Source organism: Ciconia boyciana, chromosome 1 (genome assembly GCF_034638445.1).
Source record: "Ciconia boyciana chromosome 1, ASM3463844v1, whole genome shotgun sequence".
NCBI classification, from domain to species: Eukaryota; Metazoa; Chordata; class Aves; order Ciconiiformes; family Ciconiidae; genus Ciconia; species Ciconia boyciana.
In genome coordinates, this window is record NC_132934.1 from 190336770 (window position 1) to 190364394 (window position 27625).

General features: G+C 40.9%; 1 protein-coding gene across 1 annotated transcript; it reads left to right on the top strand.

The window, feature by feature from the left end:
- The first annotated feature begins 4473 nt into the window (after positions 1-4473).
- SERPINE3 (serpin family E member 3) lies at positions 4474-27014 on the top strand. Its single transcript, XM_072854513.1, has 9 exons — positions 4474-4499; positions 5331-5628; positions 10115-10348; positions 11653-11850; positions 17159-17357; positions 18678-18778; positions 21961-22047; positions 24419-24502; positions 26974-27014. The coding sequence occupies exons 2-9, from the start codon at positions 5370-5372 to the stop codon at positions 27012-27014; spliced, it is 1203 nt and encodes a 400-aa protein (XP_072710614.1). The 5' UTR covers positions 4474-4499; positions 5331-5369.
- The last annotated feature ends 611 nt before the right edge of the window (positions 27015-27625 follow it).

A 27625-nucleotide genomic window follows, 5' to 3' on the forward strand; every position in this document is an offset into this window, starting at 1 on the left:
GCTGGCACTGAGGTCATCTGCTCAGCGAGGCCATGCCCCGTGGAGGGCTTTGCTGCCATGCCAGCATGTGGAGTTTGCTCTGAGACACCAGCACAGGGTCAATTGGCTGGTTTTTCTTTTAATAAAGTCCCACAGAAATTATTCACTTCACTGGACTTCTCCTTTGAAGGTGATCCTCTACAGTGGTCATCCTTTGAAGAGACAGATTTTGCCCTCACGCCCCAGCAGGAGGCAGAGGCAGTGGTGGTTTTTACATGGCATGTGGATAGCAGTAAGCAAATTCACTTGAACTTGCTCAGCTGGGTGTTTCGTGGCTCCGCAGCCAACCGCCTCCCTGCAGAATAAGCTCTGTATGAAATGATGATGCAAATTTTTCTTATCCTGAAATTCAGCAGAACCTTCTTCCTGATTGAGCAAATGTGTTGGTATCTTGCAGTGCGGGCTCTTTCCTGGGGAAAAGATGTAAGCAGGAAGGAAGCTGGTTTGGATTCAATTTAATTTCCCCAGGGTTATGTATCTTAAAGAGAGCAAGCATACAAAAACCAGATGCACAGAGAAGGCTAAATTCTGTTCTCATTCATGAAGGGGTAAATGTACAGTAATCCTGCTGATAAAAGGGTTGTGCTAGTGTGAAAGGAAGATTGCTGGAGACCAACCTGACACAGGAAAGTAAACAAGAGGGTTCTTAAGAGGCAAACCTGCTTCTCACCTGGTCCTCTCACCTTTTTCTCTTCCAGCCTTTCCCTGGGCTAAATTCTGCTCCGGATTTCTGTGTAAAGTCCATGCAGCAGGAGCCCAAACTAACCAGAGCCCAAAAGCAGAACTGCTCCCCCTTTCCTCTCAGCAGCCACACCAAACCACGGCTCAGTTTTATTAGAACACAGATTAATAAATGAGAGAAAACTCCAGTCTCCTGGGAGAAACCCCTGGGGGGGGGGAAGGTTTCCAAAGAAATCTCCCGCTGCCTACAGTGCCCGTGCAGGCTGTGCCTTTCCCTCTGGTTTCTCATTTCAGTCCTGTGACTTCTGGCTGCTGCCAGGGCTGAACAAGCTCCTCATCTTCCTCCCCAATGCCATCGCCCCAATGCCGAGGCTCGACCCTGAGTCTGCTTTCCACCGTCAGGGAGCACCCTGTCCCCCGGAGGAGCTTGCCAGCCCATACTCCCCCAGCAGCTCCCATTTGCTCCAGGACCCAATGATGTCGATGGTTTGCATTCACACTCCTGTACCTGAGAGCAGAACCTGGCCCGTGAAGTCCTTGAAGATGAAGTTCTGGAGAACAGCTGTCTCTGACCATTTCTCTTTCCCTTGTCTCTCCTTTCTACTCTTGCTTGTTTTTCACACCAGACATTGCACAGCCGCCTATGTCTGTCAGTGCTGAGCCATGGGGGATGCTTCAGCAGTCTGTCCCCTTGCCCACCACGGTAGCCACACAGGAGGACATTGAGGGCCCATGCAGTAACAGTGCTGGCACACCACAGATGCAGACAGGATCTAATCCATCGGTGAAAGCAGCCACCACCTGCCACTTCTCTCCAGCGCTTCCCATCAGTCCTGTTCCCTGTATGGGGCTTGCTCTCACATCAGGAAGCTCTTTGCTGGTTTTCTTCTCAAAGAATGGTGGTTTTCTCTGCTCAGTGCAGGGACAGAGAGGTTGGGCTCCCTCTGAAGCCCTCAGAGCTGCTCCTGCAGATGCCCAGAGGAGCTCCACGGAGGCACAGCACCGTGTGCTCCAGCCTCCTACCACACACCGCTGTGCCATATTTTCTCCAGATGTCCTTGTTTTGTGCCTTTCCTCACTTCCCTCACAGGCAGTCTAAGTTATCTCAATGTCAAGAATTATTTATCAAACTACAACCTCTACCTCTGCTCCTTTCTGTCTTTGAAGAGTTATCTTGGGGACCAATCAGTTGCATTCCTTTTTAAAGCTTTTCCAGCATTTTAAAAATGAAATGATTGCCAGCAAATTTATCAGTACTCTCCTCAGTACCTTGTGATACATATCCAGATTAAGACTCAAAGAAGGATGTGATGCCTAAACTAGGACACAGGCAAGTTTAAAGACTCTAAAAAAAATCCTAAAAAAGAGCCAGAAACTCGCTTTCTCCACAGCGGCCCAATTCTAACACTTCTCTAAGTCCAGGACACTTCTCTTTTTGACCTGGAATTTCTGTAATTGGCCTATTTGATTTGCAGCCCCCAGGTTATGCCCCAAACTACCCTCACTTGGACAGCTCAGCTCCTGGCTCCCCAGGCTCACTTGGCAAACTCAGTTTTCAGACTCACACCCATGTGGCACCAGCTTCTCCTCGGACACCCAGTTCTCGGCTTTGGATCCCCCTTTGGGGAAGAGAAACTTAAAACTTAGGCTGCTAAACAGAAGGGGCATGAGATTTTTGGATCTGGCCTTGATCGTGACAAATGTTCATACCCCCCCCCCCCGGTATTTTATCACTTGTTTTTCAGACACAGCTAGTTGTACTAACTCTTCCTTCTTTCTTACCTACTGCCTTTTATCCTTCTAATCATTCACTAACGGATTTGCTTTTTTATTCATTATATGTAAAGCTCATTTCTTATTCCCCATGGCTGCTTTGAACAGCATTGATTCATTTTTAGTTTTCTTAAGTCCTCTCTCCTTGTCTGCAAACACTGTTTTTGCTGCTAAGATTCTTCCACAGATTTCCTTTCCTAAATCAGGTGCAGAGACGGAGGGTTTGAAACAAACACCCCAATTTCTATGTCCCCTCTGTGATGAGACATGAGCCAGAATGTTTTTTTCCTCTTTCCCACAGAAGCAATGCTGTCCTACATCACATTTATACTGGGTCCAATTTTCAATTACATCTTCCATAGATACTTAACCCCAAATCTGAATAGCAACATTGGCTTCATTTTTTGCCAAGTGGGAATTGAATGTCAATTTTTGACAGTAATGTCTAAAACCTTCAGGGATCCCTATCCTTCTTCTAAATCTTAATAAATCCACAGGAGACTATCAGGCAGGGAACAGAGGAAATGTCTTATCAGGTGTGGAGCCTCTGGGAACATCACATCAAATCCAGCTGTACAGTCCTCACCAGCAACCAGAGTTAATTTATCTATCGACAGCTCTGAGCCCTTTGAGAAATCACTTGGTGGCCTCCGTTTCATTCCCTCTGAACACATCTCCAGTCCAGTGGACACTATTAATGATAACTTCAGCAGAGAGGTCCTCATGCAGCAAAACTCTTAAACCCAAACGTCATTTTCAGTGTGAGGATACTGCCGTTGAAATCCATGACAAAAGCTACATCCCTGTCTGTTGTACTAGACTGGGACTGGCCAAACTCTTGTCTTTCATCCGTCCTAGCAGGAATGTGGTCTAAACCCCAGGATCCTGAGACAGACCCCACTATCAGTGTCGATTCTGTCATCTTCTCCAAAGAGCAGAAAGAGAGGAACAGCACAAGTGCAGATGAAGGGAGGCCCATTGCTTCATGCTCATTTGGGCCCTAATTCAATTGCGTGGCTGCTCCTTCCCTGCTAAGGACAAAGCAGTAGCACATAAACGCTATTACTTGATTTTAATGACCTTTTTCCCTGTGTTTTCTTTCCCAGTTGCAACAAGAACATACATTGTAAAATAGCTAAGTGTATATATAATGTCAAGCTCCATGAAGATCAGTAAGCTGCCATTTTACACACATTTTTAAGCCAAAACATCACTTGCCTCAGGTGCCACTGTGAAGCTGTGAGGCTGAACCTGTGAATATGATGGGCAGGATTTGATCCTGTCACATGAAGAAAGCCATGAACAGCTGAAAGTGCTTTTAAAGCAGTCACAACCACAGCTTTTCTGTTTCTGCTTCATTCAAAGCGACCCCTTCCTCATTTGATCTCCTTCAAGTGCACTGCTTTGTTGTTTCTTTGCTCCTGGAAACTAAAGAGTGAATTAAAATCTTGCTATTTGGGATGGCGTTAAAAAAAACAATGGCAAATAAAGACATTTTATTTGCATGGGATTTCTGAATAAGGTTTCAAATTGGAAGAAAAAAATAGCTGTGTGCCTGGTACACAGAAAGCCCTTTCTCTTCCCCTTTGTGGCAGAGGAATCAATGGAATTCATATAAAAGAAGGAGGGGGGTGGGAAGAGAGATAGGAGATGCCTTGCTCGGTACCAGCAGGTCACAAGTCTCATGAGGCTTGAGCAGGGCTTGCAAGGAAGTTGCTGACTGTATCTCCATGTGTACCTTTTTGTTCCTTGCCTTGGATTTGCTGGTCAGTGGCATGCTGCTTTGCCTGGCTCTCCATAGAGCTTGTAGCCTACAGGAATTTGGACAGAGTGGTACAGACATCGCCGACAGAGACTCTGATCACTGACTATCCCTTTAAATGCAGTCTCATGACTTAGTCTTTACTCCACTACCTATTAAAGAAGGAGACAAGACGTACATAGACAGCTTCCATTCAGACACCCAGAAGGACACAGAAAGGCAAGACAATTTAACAGAACTAACTGTGAGTAAATACGAGGCATTAGTGGTGCTCTCTAGAGCAAAGGGCATGGAGAAAGATTTGTAGGAAATCCTGAAATGAAAGAAGGTCCAGTATTTTTTAAAATATACTTGCATGCAATGTAAAAGGTGAAATTCTGTAGAGAAAGCTATTCTGTCAATTTAGTATTATTCCTTTAAATATGAATCTAAGTGTCTCTTAATATAACGTTGACCAATGCTTGATTTCCCATAAAAATCCGAAGTAGTGATTTTGTGCTGCAAGCACTGGAGCCTTTTGCAAATACAACCTTGTTTCACTGGGATAAATTTCATAGAAGGAATATCTGGAGGGGGGGAGGCGGAATTTGAAGCCAGCCTTTTGCAAACTCGAATCTAAACCCCAGCCTGGAGACCCTAGTTAGATACCTGCACCTCACAAGGGGTGGCCTTCCTTCTGGGTGTTGGATGTGACCCCCTTTCTGCTGGGGACAGAAAGGAGCTGTGGGTGCTCAGCAGCACAGAGACCGCACTAAGGTGTCCCATCATGCGTGCAGGTGGCTAACTTTTTAACTGAGGGGTTCTGTGTCTTCACGCAGTGTAATGGCCAACCATCCTACACGGGTACAGCATTCTGGAAAACTCAGTTCTTGTTAGTCAACACAGTCATCAGCATGTCCCTACATCTTTTTTTTGGTTTTTTTTTTTTTACAATAGCCACTGGGTAGACCTGGACAAGTATTTTAACAGTGATCGTTACTATTGCAAGTGATATCTTAACACTGATGGAAAGAGAAAGTTCCTCTGTCAGCTCAGCCTATTGCTTTTCTAAATATATCTGTATTATTAATTGCAGGTATGATTATCTGGTGGAGAGTGTTCCCAACTCACTTTCATGTTGCCCATTTTCTTCTCTGCATTTATCCTGTCTACTTGCTGCTTCACCAAAGGAAACTGCATCTCCTATGATGAGCTGAAAGAGCTGAAGACTGAATTTGCCATCAATATCTACCGGCATGTATCCGAAGCAGAGAACAGAACCAATCTGGTAGTCTCTCCAGCAAGCGTGGCTGTTTCTTTGGAGCTGCTGCAGTTTGGAGCTCAAGGAAATACCTTTACGGAGCTGCAGGATGCCCTAGGATACAACATTCATGGTAATGTACTGCTTAAAAAAAATACTTCTTGTCTTACATTTTGCAATAAATTAACAGATTTACTAAGGAGACAGCAATTGCATACATCATACTAAACTTCTGTCTTCTGTCTCATTACAAGATGTAGTTTAGGCGTGTTTCCTCCATCTTTGATAGCCAGGTATCAGCTGGGAAACGGAAACTCAAGGGAGTATTTGATATGCATGTTATTCCTCTGTTTTCTTCATCAGTACTTACTCTCTTACTGCACCGAAATACAACTACATCTAGAAAAGCTACTTCCATGAACAGCAGAATTGCTCCCGGTTTCCCAGAGGTTCATCATGTCTGTTGTGTCCTGGCCTCCCCTGTGTCCTCTGCAAGGAGGTGCCAGGCAGGAGGTGCCATTTTCTGCAAGGAGGTGCCATTTTCTCTCCTATCCCACTTAGGTTTTCTCTCCTATCCCATTAACAAATTTTATGAAACCTATAGAAACTGAATTATCTTTAAAGCTTTGCACCTTTTTCTAATGTTATCACATCTGGCCCAAAATATGAAAAGTTATAAGGAGACTGGCAAAGAGAGATATACATGGACAGATGGATGGTGCAATTGCATCTTTCCCTGAAAGCAGGCTAAAATAAAACTCACTGGGAATCTGGAAGGGATATGGAAAAGGCAGATGTCTTAAAATCCAGCATTAAGTCAGCTGAATTTAAGGATGCTGTTTTCATTTTAGCTCTGGATTATCCTACCATCTCACATCACATGTCAAAAACTATTTTACATTATGGGCACAATGTTTATGAAAAGCAGATGACTGCCTCATCTTCAAAATTTGCAGCTTACATACAAGACTTATGTATAGAGATTACACCGCTATTTCTCAGCATAAAATTTGCTTTCAGCGTATGAAGACTAAAGATAAAACCTACAGCAATTTCCCCATCCTGTGCTGTAACCTGCCTGAGTCACCATTACTGTTCTGTATAGCACTGATATTCAAAACCAACACAGCAGTAAGAGCTAACTCTGGCTGATATATACTCTGGCTGACACAGCTGCATGTACTGACACAAGGACAGTGCAGTTATATTATGAGCAGCTGATATAATAAAGTCTTGCCTATAAGATTCCTGGTTCTGTAAATGCAGTAGGGTAATTTTAAACGACATTAATTCATACAAGGATTATACCTTGCTTGACACTTCTGGTCATTAGGGGCTCAGTTATTAAGAAAGAACCTTCAGAATAATATTGCACAGTGAAATTCAGGCACAGATCTCCACACAAAATGTAACAAAGAGAAGTGCAGAGGTTGTTAATGACCTGCTAGCTCTTTTGCACTGCCTCACTTCTTCCTGTGTGGCACATCATATCAAGCAGACATTTTATCTCCGTTTGAGTTGTCTGTGGCACAAGCCACACGAGCTTTGGCTTTCAGTAATAGTAATGCATGAATGTGAAAATAAAGTAGGATGAGATCTATTGCTATTGGTTATAACAGCACATTTCCAGTGACAGAGGAGGAAGCCACTTCCTCAAATGGTTTAAATCAAATAAATAAATCAAATACTTAGATCAAATTTCCTATCAGATGAGTAAAACCAAATGACGTATATATGCATATCTGATAAAATTCCTTTCTTCCATGAGATGTTTGCATTACTGTTTCTGTTGGTCAGTCTGAAACAATGATGAAGGATGTGGTTAAAACCTTAGCAGGCTGAAAACAATGAAAACATTGATGGTTCATTCACTATTCACAGAGAATCCGCTCTTACATGCATTTGTAATCTTCTTTTAATGTTTGGAAGATTTGTTCACCTTTTTTCTAGTACTAAGAAAAACAATGTATAAAGGGATGTCTCTCTAGACAGCACAGACAAATGACATGCTTTAAAATGCTTTCTTCTTGCTGTTTTATTTTATCCATGCTAGAGTATTTGAAAGCAATGTTGAACTGTTTTCCGAGTAAGAATTCAGGACTTTGGTTAGCTAAGCACTTTGATATGACTGAAATTACAAGCTCAGGATACCACACCTCACGTTAACATCTGCTTCTAATTTACCATCTTTGATTTCTCACATCCTCCAGAGAGCTTGCCAAATGCTTCTGCACTAATGCAAAACACACGAGAAAAGCACTTTACACCTCAGACCATGTGAGTTTTCTTGACATCTGTTCAAGGAGTTCAATATTTTATCCCTTAAAGAGTAATAGATCTGAATTTTAATACCAAACTTCCCACAGGTGATTAGTCTTCCTGCAGGTTATTAAAGGAGCACTGTTAGGTCAGAAAATGTGCACTGGATTCTCAGGTGGTAGAAATCGGTAGACGTGAAAATCTCCCTTTACCCCACCAAGAATCTGAACCAATGTAGTAAAAGTTTCCTGATGACACCTGGCTGGCAGCTGGAGGTTCACGGAGATCCTGCCTAACGCTCAGCCTGGGATCGGTTGGTCCAGGCAGGATGGACTTCCCCGGTTAGCCACCCCAAACCGCCCGTGTCCCAGGCGGCAGCCCAGCCTGACTCCTCTCCAGCACTGCCTACGCCCACAGGCATCTGGAGACACTGGGTGATTCCTCCCTTTGCCTGAGGTCTCCCTTGAGTCAAAACGAAGATTTCCAGTCAGCCCATAATGGTGAGCCCAGCCATGCCCATGGAACCTGGAATGCCCATGCCCATGGAATGCCAGTGGAACAGGAACCTGGAGAAGCAAGGGGCACAATACTGACCCCCCTTGAAGACAGTGGCCAGCAATTCATACACAACACTGAGCTGCTGAGATTTCACGCAGAAATTGGGACACTTGGGAAAACCAGAAAGGTCCTGGTGGTCCCGTAGAGCCAAGAGGCACTGATGTTTTGCTGAAGAAGAGCAGTCCTCCAGACATTTCCCAGTCCTTATGGAATACTTATTTATAGAAGGAGTGCTGAGAACATCTTAAAGGCAAGGAACAATCTCAACAAGACTTTTATTGGCTGGGCATAGGCAAGCCTCCTCCAAAGCACAACAAGGGATATGGGAAAGGGGCTGAACCACAAACACAGGAGGTTTGAGGAGATTTGACACAGAGCCTGTCAACATCGTTCAGACTGGGTGCAAGTCCCAGGCCTCAGGAGGTCACCTCGGCCTGAACCATCCCATCACAAACCGTGACAGCAAGCAAAATAAAGACAGCCAGAAATGGCTGCTAAATCACCCTTCAAGGGAGCCTACTGGAAACTTTGTGATTTTAAAAATCATAGAATCATAGAATGCTTTGTATTGGAATGGACCTTTACAGGTCATCTAGTCCAACCCCCCTGCAAGAGCAGGGACATCTTTAACTCGATCAGGTTGCTCAGAGCCCCATCCAACCTGACCTTGAATGTTTCCAGGGATGGGACCTAAAAACACAAGATCCTCTAAGTTTGCAGGACTCATGTTCCTGTTGGGCCCACACCTCAACCCTGTATCCATCACAGAAGCCACCACTGTTGAACTACCACGAGCTCCTCAGGAACAGGAGACTGGGGCACTATTCAACTATTTTCATCAGAATATATTACTGAATTTTTGAATGACACTGAGCTCGTAATTGCTACAAGCATTTTGGAAGACCAGAACAGAATTTAAAAGGATCCTGGAAAACTGAAGAAATGTGTGAAGTAAATAGGACACAATTGAATTAGAACAAGTGCAAAATTCTACATTTAGAAGGAATAATCAGCCGTTCAAACTGGGGAACAATGAGCCAAAGAATAGTGTTTTTAGGAAAGGATCTGAGGGTTCTTAGGAATTAAAAAAATTAATATTGAATGGGAAATATAATTGTACTTCAAAAAAAAGCAGACACTGTTGTAGGTTGTATAAAAAGAAGAGTCTCTTGTAACACACATGAAGCAACCTATCAGCTCTATTTAGCATTGCCAGGGCTCATCTGCAATACTGGGCCAGTTTGGGGTACCATCCTTCAAGAAACAAAACAACACATAAGGGCTAAGGGTAGCAGAGACAGACCTGGGGCAGTCAGGGAGATGCCTTTCCTGGGATGGGTGGCATCGATAATGGCAGGAGAAGGAGACAGCGGTACTGCGGCATTGGCAACTCAGCCAGTCACGGCCAGAGGTGCTAGATCTCACTAATGGGAACTTGGAGAGTGCCCAAGAAAAAATAATGTACCTTATGAACTGTGAGACCTGTGTTTGCATAGAGGTGTGAGCCTGATGTGGAATCAGTCACTTGACATATCTGCACTAGAGTGATTTCTACAGCAACATGAAGAGTGCTTTCCTGTGCCCAGTGCCTCACCGTCCTTGACAGCAGTGCTTGACAGTAATACCCCGTAAAGTCAAGGGTGCTTCAGTTGTTATAGGTGCTTCAGTTGTTATAGTGCTTTAACTTTCAGAGGACACCAGTGTCAGCACTGGAGTTGAGAGCTGCAGAGCTCTGGTGCAATCTCTGCTGTCCTTAGCCTCAACATGATAATGGCAGTTTTTCCCTCTCTCTTGCCTAGCAGATCAAAGTGTGCAGGATTTCTTGCACACGGTGTACGAAGGAGCGACCGACTCCAGCCAAGGCACAGTGGTTCAGCTGGCATGTTCCTTCTTTGTGGATGCCGGCATGCAGCTCTCGCCCCATTTCACTGCACGTGCTGCGCGCTGGGCAAACACCACCCTGCAGCAAACCAACTTTACTGACCCCAACAGAACCGCAGCCCAAATACAGCAATGGATCACCAGGAACCTTGGAGGTAACGTAACAACCCATGAGAATGATTGCACATGAATAAAATGTAAAATAAGAGTAATGAGAGAAATTGCACTTAACCAAGTATAAAGTTTTTTGCCACACTCCATGTTGTCCAAACCAAGGCTGAGAGCTAGGAAATCGAATTCTTGTGCTGATGCTCATTTCTAATGTGACGAAGAGCTGGAATAGGTCTGAATCTGTGAGTATAAGTTTGCCGTATCAAGCTGGTAACCACTTGGCCTTGTTCCTCTAATTTTTAAAATGGCAATCCTTTGCAATGTTTTCAGTTTTAATGAGAAGCAGCCAAATTTCCCAGGGACCGAGTTCGCTGCATTGAATGCTTTCATGCTGCTGTGGGGAACACGCAGGGCCGTAAGCTCAGCAGTCAGACTCTGAGTTTAAAAAGTCAAAATGGGAAATTAAAAGAATTTACTTTCCACACAAGCAAGAAAAGTAATGAAATTAAATTCTGTGTCAACGAAAAAATAATTGAAAAAGCAAGTCCTTAGAAGCAGTAGAGCAAATCAATCCCTGATTTGCCCTATCAACTTAAGTTACATGAGTATTAATTTGGCCATCAACATGTAAGGTGATGTTAAACACACACATTAAAGCTACTATTGAAAAAAAATAATTCTATCCTTCTCGAATGAACTGTAATAAGTGATCCAGCTTCATGATAGAAAAGTATTGCTCTAGAAGCAGGTACTAAAATGGGAGTTTATATTGTGGTGCTCACATGCATATCGATGAATTAAAAGTGGATCACACTTTCAAAAATCTTTGAGATACCCAAAGCAGGATCAATTGAACTGCCAAGTAAATAGGAGAGGGGGAGAATGAGGATATGAGCTTCAGTTGACTTAGTTACTTCATAAAGCGGTCTGTAATCACGAATACATTTCATGAGGGATTTCTGGTGCTAACAATGAACGACTCCAAGATACGTGTGGGCACATTTAAGCTAGAAAACCAGTTAGGGCCAGGGCATGGTGCTGAGTACTGGGCTGCTGTCATCCACGCTGTCCAGTGAGTAGCATAGTCCTGGCACAACTTTGGCCCTCAACATTGATCAGCTTGAGCTTGGTTCTGGGGAGAGGATGGAACAACGGGCAACCCCAATGTGGTCCGTGTACAGGTGGGGAGGGGAAGGTAGAGGGTTTAACAGTGCCTTGTGAGTTGTGCCTCTTGCCCTTAGGGCCAGAGAGCAGTCCCGACTTGCTTTATTCACTCATACAGACCTGGCCTTTAGGCCTGGGCAGGTAGGATGGCATGTGTCCCCCTCCCCGCCTCTTTTCCTTGCAGATGGGGACGTGCATGGCATACCATTGGAGAGCGCTGGGTCACCGCTCAGCCAGGTCTCCCTGGTGAGCACCATGTACTTCAAAAGCATGTGGCAAAAGAAGTTTTCCTTTATGGATACCCAGATGTTGCCTTTTACCACGGCAGAGGGCTCAACCCTGAACGTGCCCACAATGCATCACACAGCTGAAGTTAACTACGGTAACGGTCCTTGATCCAGATTTAGTCTATTGTACAACATGGAACAGTTTTATTTATTTAATTTCCACAGCCACTGCACTAAGATGTGTTATTTTCACAGCATGGAGAAGTCTCAGAAGAAATCCCATCAAATGAAGAGACCCACCTGGGTGACCAAACTGACTCCTTACAATCCCAGGCAATCAGGAAACAGATCCTGGGTTCAAAATGGTTCCCAAAATATCTACTGTCCATGCCCCATCCCTCACAGACCAACACCTCCCAGCACTCCATAACAAACTTGTCAGCTGTAGCAAACAACCGAAAGGCACCAAGATAACATGCCAGGAGAAGGGAACAGGAGAGACTGAGGGTACCACAGTATATGAAGTCCTTTGCAATAGCATGGAGCTTGTTAAATAAAGCTACCTAGGAAGGGAGGACCATGGGAAGCACATCTGACCCCATGACAGAGGGGCAGTTAAGACTAAAACAGTATCAAGCCCCTACCAATTAGATTTGTGGGGTGGGTAAGCAATTTCCTGGCCCCTCAGCCTAATCACTGTTGTCCCTTGAGTGTGTGAGCACCAGAGAGAGGATAGCATCACCAGGAGCACCAGCACTGCACAGCCATCCCTCCTGTCTCTGGTCACAGCCTTTCTCCAAGGCTTTAGGGTAAAACTGCAAATCTTCAGGGCCAAACTCTGCAACAAAGCGGAGAGAAATTTTTATGGCCCTTATACCCAATCAATGGATGATCTCAGCATGGGCTTAAAACAGTATAAACATAGGTCAAACTTTTATTTGCATAATATATGAATACAGTGTATGCTTCTTTCAAAGGCTTGGAGTATGTGGGTTGCTGACAGAAGGACTTGTGCTGTAGGCTTAATTTTCTACCACCAGAAATTCTGCCATTTAGCTCTACAATCTCTTTCAAAATATAAAATGCTCCTTTCCCTTCTACCCTAAATTTCAGAGCAGCACTTGGGTAAAAACCTTCCTAATTCCAAGTCTAAATTTTTTAAAGACCGATTTATATCTCTTAGCATTGTGCCAGCTTTATCCTTTAAGTTAAAGAGTTTCTCTTCAGCTTTGATATTTACTCCCAAATGTATTTGCAAGTCACCAAGCTGCCTCTCAATTCCCTGTTAGCTAAGCTGAAGATGCCAGGCTCTTATAAACTATTCAAAAACCAGATACTCCAATTCTCTACTAGTCCTTTTCTGCACTTTTCCAATTTAAATCAATCTTTCTTGAAAATAAGTGACCAAGAATGTACATAATACCTTTAATGAGGCCATATACGTGCTTGATAAAATGCTCTTAGTATTTCTATGACTTGCTAAAAATACCTTGCGTAGTGCACCGCAGAATCAGCTCCGGGTGGTTACTCAAGGTTGACCCCACGTGGGCCTTTTTTCTTTCTCCATTTTTTTTCCAGCTGATGAGTCCTAGGTAAATCAAGGGGAGGGAAATCTCTACAGGTACATACCTTTTTTTGTGTTTTTGAATCATCATTTGATTTCCACCACTCCAATCATCATGGCAACCTCACTGTTTGACTTTGATGAAAGTCTTGAGTGTTGGCAATACTTTGGAAAGCCACTGGTAGCCTCTTTTCAACCTGGGAGCCCCTCCTTTAACTTAGCTCATTGTAGTTTCCCCTTCAAGTGGCTGCTTGCTGCCTTTCGTTTCTTGCTCTAATTGCCATCACTTCTACCTGTAAATAGTGCCACAGTGAAACTATGTTTAACATTTTACTTAAAACTAGATGGCTGGATCTATGCCTTTTTATCAAATTAGTTATCAAGTCAAAAAAGCGTATAGATTTGTTTGCTAGGGTCTACTTGATATTGCAATTTGTCTCACTTTCTGTTTCCCTCTGTGACTTGATTATTCTTTTCTCCAGAGTATGTTCTAAAACTTCTCAAACAAAGACCTAAAATTTCCCAGATTACTTTCTTGTTCTTTATAAACATACTCCTGTTTTCCAGTCATGGGAAACAATGAATCTACAGTCTATTAAAAATCTTTGCTGACCCATTTGCAGTTCCACATCCAAGTTCTTTTCATATTCTGGGGTGGTGATCATCCAGGCCCCAGATTATTACTTGTCTCTCTCGAGTAGTGTAAACTTTGTTTCTGTCTCTGGTGTTGTAATATGTCCTGTTCTTTCCTCATTTCCATTACGAACCTCACCATTATCCTTTGCTATATCATCAGATTATTTCTTTCCCATCAGTTCCAGCAAATAATTGGGATGAATCTAAAAAAAACCTTAATTCACAGTGTTCAGCAGCACCATTCTTTCTTCCTTTTTCTCTTGTTTATATGGCTAAAATATTCTCTTCTGTGCAACAGTCACATCAAGCAGGCAGTTGGCAGCTCATTATTTCTATGCCTTTTTATCTCTGAACCATAGTTCACCTGGCTAAGGAATCACTTTTTCCACTCTTTGCAAGTTTGTTCTTACTGTTATGTCTTTTTTTGTGGTGTTTCTTCTTCCAGGACATCCTGGTGTGTCTACCATGCTTCCTCCTCCTGCTGGGACTGCCAGCTCCCGAGTGCATTCACACCTCTGACTTGGAGCACTCCCATCCTCTTGACATTTGAATCTTTTATAAGTTAATTGACTTTACTGAGGAGTGCAGAGTTTCCCTTTCCAAAACCCTACACCTTATCAACCTCATTGTTGAGCAACTTAAACTACTACATGACCTCGTGATCTTTCAGCCCTAGGTGATTTTGTATCACCAGCTCACTGCAGGGACTTTGCTGCTTGTGATATCTGGAATAGCCTCACCCTTCGTTGCTTCACAGCTATTCAGGTAAACAAACAGGTTTCTTGGGACTAACATACAGCTGTTAGCTCAGGAACAGACCTTTTCTCTGAACTTTCTCTTTTAGCAGAGTGAGCTAAAGAAATGAGAGGTCTAAAATGATGGAAGGCAGGGGACTGCCAGTGCTTGTACAAGTGGAGAGCTCAGGTAAAGACCAGTGACCAGAAATTCAGCAGCTGCATTGACTGATCATACATTTGCTCCTGAGTCCTTGCAAACTTGATGTGAAATCATTAGTTGTGCTTGTCTCACCATTTGCCTAAACACAAGAACGCCATCCTATCGTCCTTAAGTAGGTAGCTGGAGCATTAAATATTTGCCCAGAAAAGGAAAGTTAACAAAAATACTGGGATTACCTTTCCATCCAGTCTGAAATATGTGAGCTCTCTGCAGCTGGAGAGACTTCTGAGGAAAAGTTGAAATGAGAAGGATCATTTAAAATTTGCTGATTGTCAGATTTGATAGGGCCAATTCAGACTTTGTCACTAGAAATTATAGGAACATTTCTAACAAATCAGTTTGAAATTCATAGAAAAGACAGGTTTACTACAGGAAAACAGAGGCAGGAGATAACTTTCCTTCATTATTAAATGATAGCAGCTGTCTACCTTCAGGATCCAAAACACAGAGCAAGAAAGATTAGTTGTGGCCTGTTATCGATCTCAACATTTACAACATTGTTTATCCTTTTAACGTGGCCATGCAGAACAAATCAGCCTGGGGACAATTAACACTGCTCTAAGAAAATGTCAACATTACTGTTTACAGATGCCTTTTAAACACTGCAGCTATTTTACATATATATATTCATTTTACCAAGCAATTTGTTAACTATATTTGAATACTGTTTTAGCATATATATAATCTTTATGGAATGCTCAAAATCAGTTCAGGTTAGGAACGCTAAATGTTCTGACTCAATAATCTCAAGTCTTTGATTTTCGTTCCAATTAACAAATAAGGACTGTATAACCTTCGTGCACAACATGCTGACTTCAGAATATTAGCATGCCCACAAATTGGGCACTGATGACCACAAACCATTCCTGACCAGTGCACCACAAACGTAAATCTTCCCTGCTTGCACGTTGCAAACCAGAAGGTCTTTTCTTGGCAAAGTGATCCACGTGCTGGGAGGTGGTTTTAACAGCGCAATTCCCTGTCCACGTTGCATGGCAGGAGGGCTAATCCAAGAGTCTAAAATTTAATCTAGCAGAGTAATCAACACTTAATGAATCCTATCTAATCCAGACCTGCAAAACTAACAAATGTTGTACACTAAACATTTGAGAAATCCTATAGCTACTTATTTATTGGCAAATATTTAGGTATCGTGAACATGAGCTACCTATATTCTGTTATTTACAACCCCTAACTGAATAAGTGTGAGTAATTACCCTTGAAGATACAACTACTACAGCTGGGTGAAGAGGGAATATTTTGGATGACCTACAGCAATGGCAGTGATAAGTCATTTGCTTGCAACTTGTATTTAACTCCTGGCCTGCTGACTATTGCTGAGTGTTTCTGAAACGCTATTTATTGGATTAACAGATGAAAAAATAAGAAAGTAAAATTGTGATAATTGAATCTCTTCTACTGTATAACAGAGTCCATTAGAAATGCCTGGACTAATTTTTTATTTAAATATGGAATTAAAACGGTACTTTTAAATGTCTTCTACAAATTGTTGCATAACTAATTACAATTTCAGAAGCCCACCAGCTTTTACTTTTGAGACTAGTTTTTATAACCTTCATCTGATTTTGGTATGTTTTAGGCCTAGATTTTCAAAAATAAGAAATTTGGTGCTTAAATAAGCATAAGCCTAAGTACTTTATTGTTTAATGTAACTATTTGTTTCTTGAAATAAGGTTAAAACTGATTTTTAAAGGTAGTAAAGATGGAAACATGAGGCAAGTAGGTTGCAGTTAACTAAATACGACACTCTTCATTTTGTTTTTGTCATTTCTATCGGCAGTGAATTTTTAGTGAAAGATATTAGAAAATTGTAAGTTTATTCAAAGAACAAGCATTGCAGGAACAGTCACCATAAAATTACTGTCATTGCCTCAGTAATGTTTTTTAAACTCTAAGGAAGGAGGACAGCTACTATATGAGAAAGTAATAAAATATCCATGCTGTGTTGAGACAGTGCTTCAGGTACTATTACTGTCATTGGCATTTCTCTGCCAATATAAATATAAATATATACACACACACATATATATAAATATATATATATACACACACACACACACACACATATATATATATATCTCGCACAATCAGCTCTGTTCAGATGAGCCACTGTTGTGAGTTAAGAGCAACCTGAGCTGGCTGCAAGAGCCCATGCGCTACAGACAGCCCCTTATATCCCATCACTGCTGTTCTGAGCCATCTGCTGACCCAGGGTTGGGTTGTGGGTTTTGAGGTTTTTTCCCCACTTGAATGATGAAATAAGATCTGTATTTGCCCACCTACAGGCCAATTCCAGACTGCAGCTCTGGAGGCTTTCAGTGTGGTTGAGTTACCCTACCTGGGGGAGAAACTCAGCATGTTCCTAATGCTTCCCAGCCACAAAAGAACATCTTTGTCCCAGATTGAGTCTCACCTTTCTGCCAAAACCATAACCCTCTGGGCCAACAGCTTAAAGAGAATGAAGATGGACATTTTTCTACCTAGGTAAGCAATATTAATACTGCAAGACAGCTTCACTAGAAGCCGTTGGTTAGAATTCTGTGTGATAGTGCTCACGCAAGCAATGTGTGAGACAAAATCAAATGAGATACTTTCAGTTTTGTTATTCATCACATGATCAGAAAAGCTCTAACCCTTTCTTAAGCCATGAAGAGGTGAGCTGGTAAAGCCAAAACTTTCTGGTATGCTCTGTACTGTTCTAAAAAGTGGTCTCAAGTTGCGCCAGGGGAGGTTTAGACTGGATATTAGGAAATTTTACTTCACTGAAAGGGTTATCAAGCATTGGAACAGGCTGCCCAGGGAAGCGGTTGAGTCGCCATCCCTGGAAGTATTTAAAAGATGTTTGGATGAGGTGCTTAGGGACATGGTATAGTGGTGGTCTTGGCATTGTTAGGTTTACGGTTGGACTCGATGATCTTAAAGGTCTTTTCCAACCTATACGATTCTGTGAAAAACCAAGTATTTCAGCTGATCCTACAGCTTTTACTTAAAATTTGTTTGCTCTCTTTTTAGATCTTTAAAGATCTAAAAAGAGACAAATGTTCCTCACCCTTTCCCACATTCCATTTTTCTCTTTGCTTAAAGAAGAGTAAATACAGAACCTTTTAAAAAAATGCAATAGCTTATTTTTACAACTTGCTAGTATACTACAGAAGTACTCTACAAAGACCTTGGGGCCCACCACCACTCATACCCATCTTTCTGTGCACAAAGCAAGTTTCAGCCATCCGTTTTCCACATTAGTCACTCACTGTTGCTAGCAAATGCACACGTCCTGGAGGTATTTTCTATCATCTATTCAAACAAAATTGCATAGCAGGAGGAATCAGGTGCAGGAGGGCCTTTTGTGGCTGTACCTATTGTATCGATCAGCATGGAAGGGCTACGTTACACATCTCTTACAATACATTCCTTACCTTAACAAAGCGCTGGAAAACAATTTGTACATTAACATTCGTTTTCTCCAAGCTAATCTTTTGCAAATGTTTCAAAATGCCCTTTGCTACAGCCAAAAAGATTGTTAAAAAGAGGACACCTGGGGAAATGCAGAGTTCACACGTCAAGAAGACTGAGAGGTGGTCTGATTGCAATAGATGGAGGCAAGAGATTCATTCTGTTAACGTCTTCAGGTGAAGATGGGTCGCTTTTCTGCAAAGTACACGTAATCAGACAGAAGGCATTTGGCTCATACAGAAATAGATGGATGAAATGCAAAGGCTTGAAATACACTGCATCTGTTCCACCTTTTAGCTCTATGAAACTATGAATCCCACATTTGAATAAAATCTATCATATTAATTTCAGGTTCTGTATTCAAAGCCTTTTTGACCTAAAGACAGTTTTTTCTGCCTTGGGAATTAGAGACGCATTTGATCCCATCACTGCTAATTTTAAAGGTATTTCAGGTAAGAGGCTTGACTGAATAAAAAATGATCACTGACCAAATAGTTGTAGACTCTTACATTTTAATGATTCAGTAGACCTGGGCCTTCTGAATTGATTGTACTTCTCCCTTTGTGAAATTGTAAAATACAGTTCACACTCAACCGTTCTACTTTATTATTGGCAATTGTATTTTGAGCTGTTGTTTTGTAGGAAAGAGGAATCTGAAAGGGACAGGGTTGGTTTTGGTCTTGCTTTATTTTATTTTTCTTTTTTCTGCCCCTTCTTTCTTTAAGATTAAAACTGTGAAGACAGCGTAGCTCTGGAAACTGGTTATTTATTCAGAAATTTAGAATACTTTAGCAAAACTTGCATTCCTATTTGTGTTTTTAAATAGTCATTTAACAGTTAGGGATCCTGGTCCAACAAGTCGGTATTCCAACTCCTGGCACTGCAAACAATATTGGCATATGCCCATGCTATGTTTTCTTGCTAATCCAGTGACCAGTGGACTAAATTATACTTTGCCTTTGCTAAAATACTAGTGTTACTATTGTAAACTGTCTTGGTTTTGGAAGTCTGAAATTATGCCACTGCTTGGAAAATTTTTATCCCTATTTAATATTAAGTACTAAAATAATCCAAATTATCTTTTTTTTTTTTTACTACTTTCAGCAACACAAATTATTTCAACTTAGTCATTTCTGCTCATGGCAAAGACTCAGAGTGGTAGCGGCTCCTAGAGATGCAGAGAGTTCATGCAATTCTTCTTTGTGTGAGTAAATAAATGGAGGTATGACAACAAGAAATTCCTCCAATTTAGACAAACCTGCTTTTACAGAAAAGTTGCTTTTCTGGGATGAACCTCAGAAGACACATTACTTATGGGGTTTTTATACCCCTTTTAAAACTGAACATAGCATTTTTTTATTGCAGTACATATCTCAGACTGCAAAGAGATGCACGTTAAAAATAATCTGTTATGCCCACTTATTTGTTAAAGCCTGCTGCTTTTTTTTATTGCAAACAAATGTTAATATAGTGATAAAGTGCACAAGGATACATTTTATGAAGTTAACATCTATTTAAATAAGATAGATAAATACTTTGAGGAAATGAACTCCATCATAAACAATCTCATTTAGCAGCTTCTTTCCTATGCAACTTGGTGGCTTTCTGCTTCACATCACACAGGGTAAGGCTTATAGAAGTATTTGATCCTCCCTGTGGCAGAGTTATGGATTAAAGGATATATTGAGGCCCTTTCTCAGTTCTACTCTTACACTACTCAGTTATGTATCGCAATAGTAGGATTATAGCTATGGTAGTCTAAGAGTTACGTGAGGCAGAGTTTATAAGGAAGGTTTATCTTTTATTTAACCAATAGATACAGCTGGAAAAAGAACAGGTAAGTTTTCAGTTCCTCTTCCATATGAAGAAGCAGCCATAATCTTCAGAATATTTACTCTCAGGTCACATTTAGCAAACAAATGTGTTACTTCATTTCAGACCTGGAATAGCTTCTTTATGCCTGAAAGCTTCTAATTTTTTTCCTCCAAAATACATTAGGTTTTTGTTATCTAATTAAAAAGATTCTGCCTCTCCTCAGTTTTGTCTTGCTTGTTTCCATCCCAGATTTTTGACTGGACAAAATTCAGACAGAAACACATAAAATGTTCTTTTAGTATTTCCCTGTTTTCACCTATATGTCAGACTCGATACTTATATCCAGACAAGAAAGAAAAAACCTCACAACCTTCCCTGCTTTCTGCCCTCCGCAGGGGAGAAGCAGACTTGTAACTCTCCTTGGCATCTTTCTGAAATTAATTTTTTTCCAAGCTCCATTTTATGTCACAGTCCCATGGCTTCTTCCTGAAGAGCAGTTTTTCTGCAGTTTCCCTTCCAACTGTTCCTTGATCCACTATTCATTCACTGTCCCCACTGTGTTAATTAGTTTCTGCTCTCACCATGTAACCTTGCTTTCCACCACAATCTGGGAGACCTCTCAAACTAGTAATTCCCATTCAGCGTTCAGTCCACTGTTGTCCATACAGTGAGAAAACAGTCATAAAGATGAAAAAACAGGTAAACATGGGTAGAAATGAGGGAGAAGAGGGTATTCACAATGGTGGTCAAAGAGGCAGTCAAATGTGTGCATTCCTACCCATGCTGGCAAGGGACCTGCCTCCCTCTGACAGCAACAGAGAGATCTGAGACATGCTGTCTTCCCTAGACTAAAGTAACTTAATGTCACCTTCCTCATGTGTTATCTCACTTTAAAGATGTTCCTATACTGTGTCAAAGCAATGCTCTTCTGTAGCCTGAGCCCAACTCCCACCACTGGGCACCAGTGGAAATGGGCCAGATTGCAGCTGGCTCCGTCAACAGAAATGCGAGGACACCTCACAGCTCTTCCAGGTTTACACCGATACAAAAACAGTCAAAATCTTGTCATCCCTTCTCCCCCAGATTAGCAAGCAGATCTGAATTATGAGAAGTCAATAGCAGAAATGCCTTTAAGCAGAAAAATATTCCAACTTTGCATTCACAGTAGTGATTCTTTCCTAAGAACTTCACTGCTTGCCTGAAAGCAGGATCCACGTTTCATGTTGAAGTCAGAGGCACCTGGGCCATCAAGCAAGCTGCACTCTGAAAAAGGACATGTTCCAGCAGATACATTCAAGATACAGGGGAATGTTTTAGCTTACTCTCCAAGTTGCCTGCACATAAGGTCACACTGGTCCAAAAGCCATGTAGTCATACTGTCTCAGCTACCTGCTGAGCTAAAAAGTCCTTAATATCAAGCTAGCTTAGATGTCCAGACTGTCTATGCTCATCCATATTAGGCACATGTATGAAAACTCAGGAGCTGAGTCAAAATTAGAACTGAGGATCTCCTAACGTGGAAGCCAGACACAGAAAAAGCAACTGAAATGCAGGTTTATACTGTGCTGTCTTTCTGAACATGATGAGGTGAAGGAACAAATGGAAGGAATTTGCAACAGGAAAAAAGCTAATAATGGGACATGTATTGAATTCAGTATGCTGTCATTGAATTAGTTGCCCAGGTGAAATACCTAACAGTTGTCATCCTTAGATTCTGCAGAAAAAAGGTAAAAGCATTCTGAATTAAGAAGAAAAAAATGGTGTTCACAATGGAATTCAGAAAATAACTATTAATACTCATTTCTGGGGTATTTTGCAGAGCAAGGTAGTCTTTATATTTCAGAAGCTATTCACAAAGCAGAGATAGAAGTAACAGAAGATGGCACGAAGGCATCAGGAGCTACAGGTAAATCAAATATACAAACTTTACTTTTAACTTCTGAAGATTATCACTACAGAAACAACTACTAATCTTTCATTAAAAAAAAAAAAGCATGGTAGCATTTAAGTGTATGCCTAAACTTACTTTAAACTTTTGTATTTAACACACTTCCATTTTACCTTTGTAATTGTTCATAAGAACTCTTAAAACTCTTCCCTTTCCATGTTTGATCTTAGACCAACATATAAAGACTCAAGTGAAAACCAGCTTTACCAGCCCAAGGAAAGTCCAGTTTAAGAAAATAAAATACTACTTTTTCTGTTGGTCAAATCTGTTTGCTCAGGTCATAAAAGTAAAGAATGAAAAGAATTACTAATGTTTTGTCCATAGCTCCTGAACCATTATAGGGTTTATTTCTTGAAGATTATCTCTTTGAAGGTCATTGAAGGTCATGATGGGAAAGTTTTGTCTTCATGAAGATAAGCTTGTTTCTTATGTACTTTGAGGTGTGACCTTCATGTGCAGTAGTTTCTGCTAACAGATCATTTCCAAGTGATCCAGCTGGGGGCTGGCTGAGCCGGGAGATTCAGAGTAAAATCTCAGCTATGGACTAGAGTGTCAATAAATGACCTTCATAAGCTGAATGACACCTCAACAGAAATCCTCCATCACAACTTACATAAAACAGCGGAACTAAAATTATTGAGCTGTGCAATCCCCATTTTTCTTTTTGTCACATGAGCTTTATCAAAGAAGGCCCGTGCTTTTTTGTTTCCCTTTTGGAAGCCTCAGGTGCTCCAGAGATGCTACAAGTCAGCATGAAAGGCGGCAGCAGCCCTAGACCCCTGCATTGATTACATAGGCATTACTGCCACTTGCTTCTCTTCCGAAGCTGAATGCGTCCTCAAGCTGTTCAAACATCAGCACAGCAGAAGGGTGATCGTTAACCACATCTCGCCTTGCTGCTTCCTGGGAATGTGCTCCATAGATGTGCTCTAGATGTGCTCCACACCCACATTGCAAACGCTGGTGGTCCTTGACTGCAGACCAGGGCAAGATCTGGGTCTCTCCCATTTCTCCTGCTTGCCCTCCTTTCTTTCAGAAAGAAATCCAAGAGGCATGTAGGGAGAGCACCGCAGTGCATCTCACTGAGGTGCCCACGATGCTGGGCTGCTCTGTGAATTGCGCTGCAGACATCCCATGGTTCATGATGCTAAAAGGAACCCGAGCACCTGGTTTGGTGTAGTATTCCTCTAGCAACAACTTTGAATAAGACACATGCTGTACATATGTGGGTTCACAGTGAAAATTTGTCATAACTAAGTTAACCTTTCTGCAGAGCTGTACAGCTTTAAATTTTATGACAATTTTCATCTCTACTGGGGCATTGGTATTTCTAGTAATTTTTCTGGTAATTCTCACACAAAATAAAAGCTTTTAGGTGGCTTCAATTACATACCAAAAACTAAGGGTAATAGCAATCAGACATCAAACCTTCATCCCATTGAAACCAATGCCAAAACTTCCCTTAACTCCAGTCAAACCAAGCTAAGAAGCTGATTTTAAAAGGTATAATTATGTTTATCGTTTACTTTAAAAGCTCTGGATCTAGTCACACAGTGGCTTGAAAGCTAAAGTAGGCACTTTTTTTAGGAGCACTGAAATAGTGCCACTCAAAGTAGTTTTACTGAGTCTTACTTGAATTTTCAATTGAATTCCATTGTTTTAACTGCTCATTAAAAAATAATCCAAATCTGGGGGTTTTAGTATTGGGGTTTTTTGACAATGCATTCTTAATATTATATAGCTACAAGGAAGAATTTATTTAAACAAGATGTGTTTTAATAATAGCTGAGCCATCATAATTCTTAATGACTCTTTAATAATTAACCCACAACTAGAGAGGGGAAAGACAGTCATAAATTGAGATTGAGGATACTTAGGTTTTGTTGAGAGCTCTGACAGAGAAATTTCACCTTGACATAGATATTTCTCTGCTGTTTGTCTCCCATTTAGAAAAGGGACTACATTTGTGCCTTGCTTATCTTTTTTACCAGAACAGCATAGCTAGGAATTGGCTAACGGGTTAGGCAGTAGCATGGTATGATTTCAGCAGTCAGGGCTGTGATAACACAAATTACATTACCTTTGAAATCCAAAGCCAGACTCACTTCAGCAACGAAATACACACGAATCACCTGCATGTAGTCTCACAACACTTCACTTGTTCGTTCACCCAGACTGATTTCACTGTTGGATAAAATTATTGTTTTATTCTTAAAGTAGGGGAGCAACTCAAAACTCAAGGTACTAAACATCAGAGCTTGACGGCACTGTACAGAAGATGGAAAGAAAATGGACACATTTTACTAATGTTTTCTTCGTTGCATTACAGCAATGGTATTACTAAAAAGATCTCGAACGCCTATTTTCAAAGCAGACAGACCTTTCACATTTTTCCTGAGACAAGCTAATACAGGTACGCATGCTCTGCGTTTCAGTAGCAGAATTCTTCACAAGTAGCATTGAAATCAATAACAAGTTCTTTGTAAATAGCATGCCATTCTTCAGTCCAGGAAATTTCAACAACCATGGAAACATTGGGTTTAGGGTTTTTAAAAGCATAAAGAATACAGATAATTTCTTTAAAAAGAATGCATGATAGTCATAGAAGTCAGGGAAGCCAGATTAACCTCTCCTATGTATATGCAGCATGTGCTCAAAAAGATTTCTACCATAATTATAGGCACTAGAAAGATCTTATACATCTTTAATGCCCCAGGATTAGGGACCGACCTCCACAGGGTGATTCAAATTACAAATGGGCTGGATCAGCTGGAGTAATACCTGAAGAAGTTCAAATAGAAATGTTTCCCTATAAATGAAACTTGTTCATGCCTACACAGATGGCACACGGCAAACAGACTTCTGCCTGTAGGCACCAGGACTCCACGGCCTGAAATTCCCTGTATTAATTCTACCTCAGCAGTTTCTAGGGGGACAGCTCAGAAATTCTGAAGACCAACAATCTTTTGCCCAGCTACAGCTCAGAATATGCAGAAGAAAGTTTCTCTTCGCTCATAACTTGAATATCAACACCTTTTAGGAGATAGTTTTACACATCTGGACTCTTCACTACTTAGTATCCTTATGAGACATTTAGGTTATCAAAAGCCATGGATACTCACTGTATGTAATCAGGTAACTTAGCTCTGCAAAAAGCCTAACTTGTATCTTCACTTTTGCAAGGAACTGCCAAAAAATGCATGTTTCTTTTGCAACTGATAGCTCTTTTTCTTGTGAAGGAACTCCCCCAGCCCCCAAAAGAAACAAACAAAACCGCAGAGCATGTCTGAAAAAGTAAAGCATCACAGTGCTCCTTTGGCTTCAGTATTAGACTATATGTCTCATTTCAGATGTCCAGTCGCGTAAGTCACTCCAGAATCTCTGCCAAAGGAAAACACCATATAGCTCATTGGCAATAACAAAGAAGAACTGCATTATGCACCATTTAGCAAGTGTTTGCTCCTCCAAAGCATCAGGCCACCTCCAACAACTCTGACCATTCTTAGCAATGCAGTAAATTTGCACCTTAAGTATTTTCCTAAAAATCCTTCCAACCACCAGGTTTCTCTCATAACTGGGGTCACATCCATTTAGATTTCCAGGGAACATATAATCATTTACAGGGTTCAGTAAAACACTGGGGCCTGGCAAGAAGACCGAGGAGAATCATTTTCCTTATCTGCTTCCAAGCAACATATTCTGTTCTCTTAGTCGGTGAAAACCTGGGTATGTAACACTCTGCTTTAAAAACCTGTATCTTACATTTTGACCAAAACGCAAACACATATTTGTAAAGAGAAAAGCACTACCTTGGTGGGGGTTTTCTTTTAAATATGCTTTGGCAATCATTACCATTCAATAAATAAAAGTATTTTTACTTGGCAAATACAGAATTTAAAAAAAAAGGCACTAAAAGCTGATCTATGAAACCTGAGCCACGGACTCTTCATGATTAAGAACAAACATTTCAGTGAATAAAATTGCTCAGTTTACAGTATATGATAAATCATATAAATAGGAAGGAAATCAGACTGTAAAACAGGATTTTTATATGAAGCATAAGAAAATATATACCTTCCAATCAACTCAAAATCAGAAGTACATTTCTGTAATTTAAGCTTTCTAATGCAAAAAGTGAAAACCGTGACAACATTCAGCCATTTTGTTTGTTCAGATTTAGTGACTGAAGTTATTCAGGTATGAAAAGGGGAAAGGGTAAACCAGATCTGTTTTTAATACATTTTATTAACCTCGCAAGATATACTTAAAACTTACTATCCCCATAAAGTTCACAATGAATCTTTATGTAGACCAAAAGTCTTCATGGTATCAGTCTTCTAGTAATAGCAGAAATACATTTTCCAAGACTTAAAATAGCATAGTAATTGAAGTAATTGAAGTAATTGAAAAAGTTTGGGTTTTTTAATCTGAATTTCAGGTTTGAACATGTTCCCTTTGAAGGACAGGCAAGGTAACAGCAATACAAACAACTGAACCACAAATTCAATTAATCTGAGGCAATGATTTCATTCAAGGGATTGTAATAATCTCTTCTGTAACTGCAGTATCAATGCAAAGGAATGAATTTAGGCTCTGTTTTGCTCAGTTCAAAAGTGATTCTTTAGCCAATGGTCTGGGTAAGTTCCAGGTTTTGGCAAATTTCTGGTTTGGGTTACCAACTATTTGGAAAGGCCTCTTTGTTTTTAAGACAGCAATGTTCAAATTATCCTAAGGCAAGCATGCAGTTGCAGTTGATTTTTCCATACAAGCAATGAATGGTCACAAATCTGCTAGTTCCGTGCTTAATTTATGTATTTAAACTGTACTACACTTTGAAAATGTGGTCCCAAACTGAAATAATGTTAATATTGTTTTCATTTACAGGTTCAGTACTCTTTATAGGAAGAGTTACAAATCCTTCATAATAAACACTAGACAAATACACTGTCTTCTGTTCCTCCTATGATGAGCTTTCCTTCAATGAAATTAAAGGCTACATTATATGTATTTATTAAAACATTGTTTTAAACAATATCACTTTCGCAAAAATAAGAGTGAGCAAGTCCTCCACTACCTTATTACTTTGTACACACTATTGGAAACTTAGAGCTGTCTAGGAATCATTAGCACCACAAATACAGCAAGGATAGTAAGCATGTAAACATTTGAGGAAAAACTGAACAGATTGCCACCTAAATGTTTAAGAATATGGGCCAACAGCTTCTCCTTAACTTCTTCATCAAGGCTAAAGTCAGCTTGATTGTTGCTGAGTATGTAGGCCATCTGAAAGAAAGCATCCCACAAGAAAACTTTGTGATATATGTTATTTTTGAAGCACAACTTTATTTCCCTGTCCTGAAGTCAAAAACTTAAGAAAAAAATTGAAGCTCAGTCTGGTCCCAGACTCAGATATAATCCAGCTGAGATAGTAAGGTAACAAGCAAGCAGCAAAATGCTGGGAGAAGGAAATCAAGTTGAGAGGCTGTTTCAAAACTGACAGAACACGTAGAAAGCAGAAATACCCACTCAGTGACCA

What these genes read in the sequence shown, in the direction of transcription:
- SERPINE3 (XM_072854513.1), top strand. Translation starts at nt 5,370, where the DNA reads ATGTTGCCCATTTTCTTCTCTGCATTTATCCTGTCTACTTGCTGCTTC. An exon ending in CCTAGGATACAACATTCATG is followed by an intron (nt 5,629 to 10,114) that starts GTAATGTACTGC and finishes CTTGCCTAGCAG; the next exon opens with ATCAAAGTGTGCAGGATTTC. An exon ending in CACAGCTGAAGTTAACTACG is followed by an intron (nt 11,851 to 17,158) that starts GTAACGGTCCTT and finishes GCCCACCTACAG; the next exon opens with GCCAATTCCAGACTGCAGCT.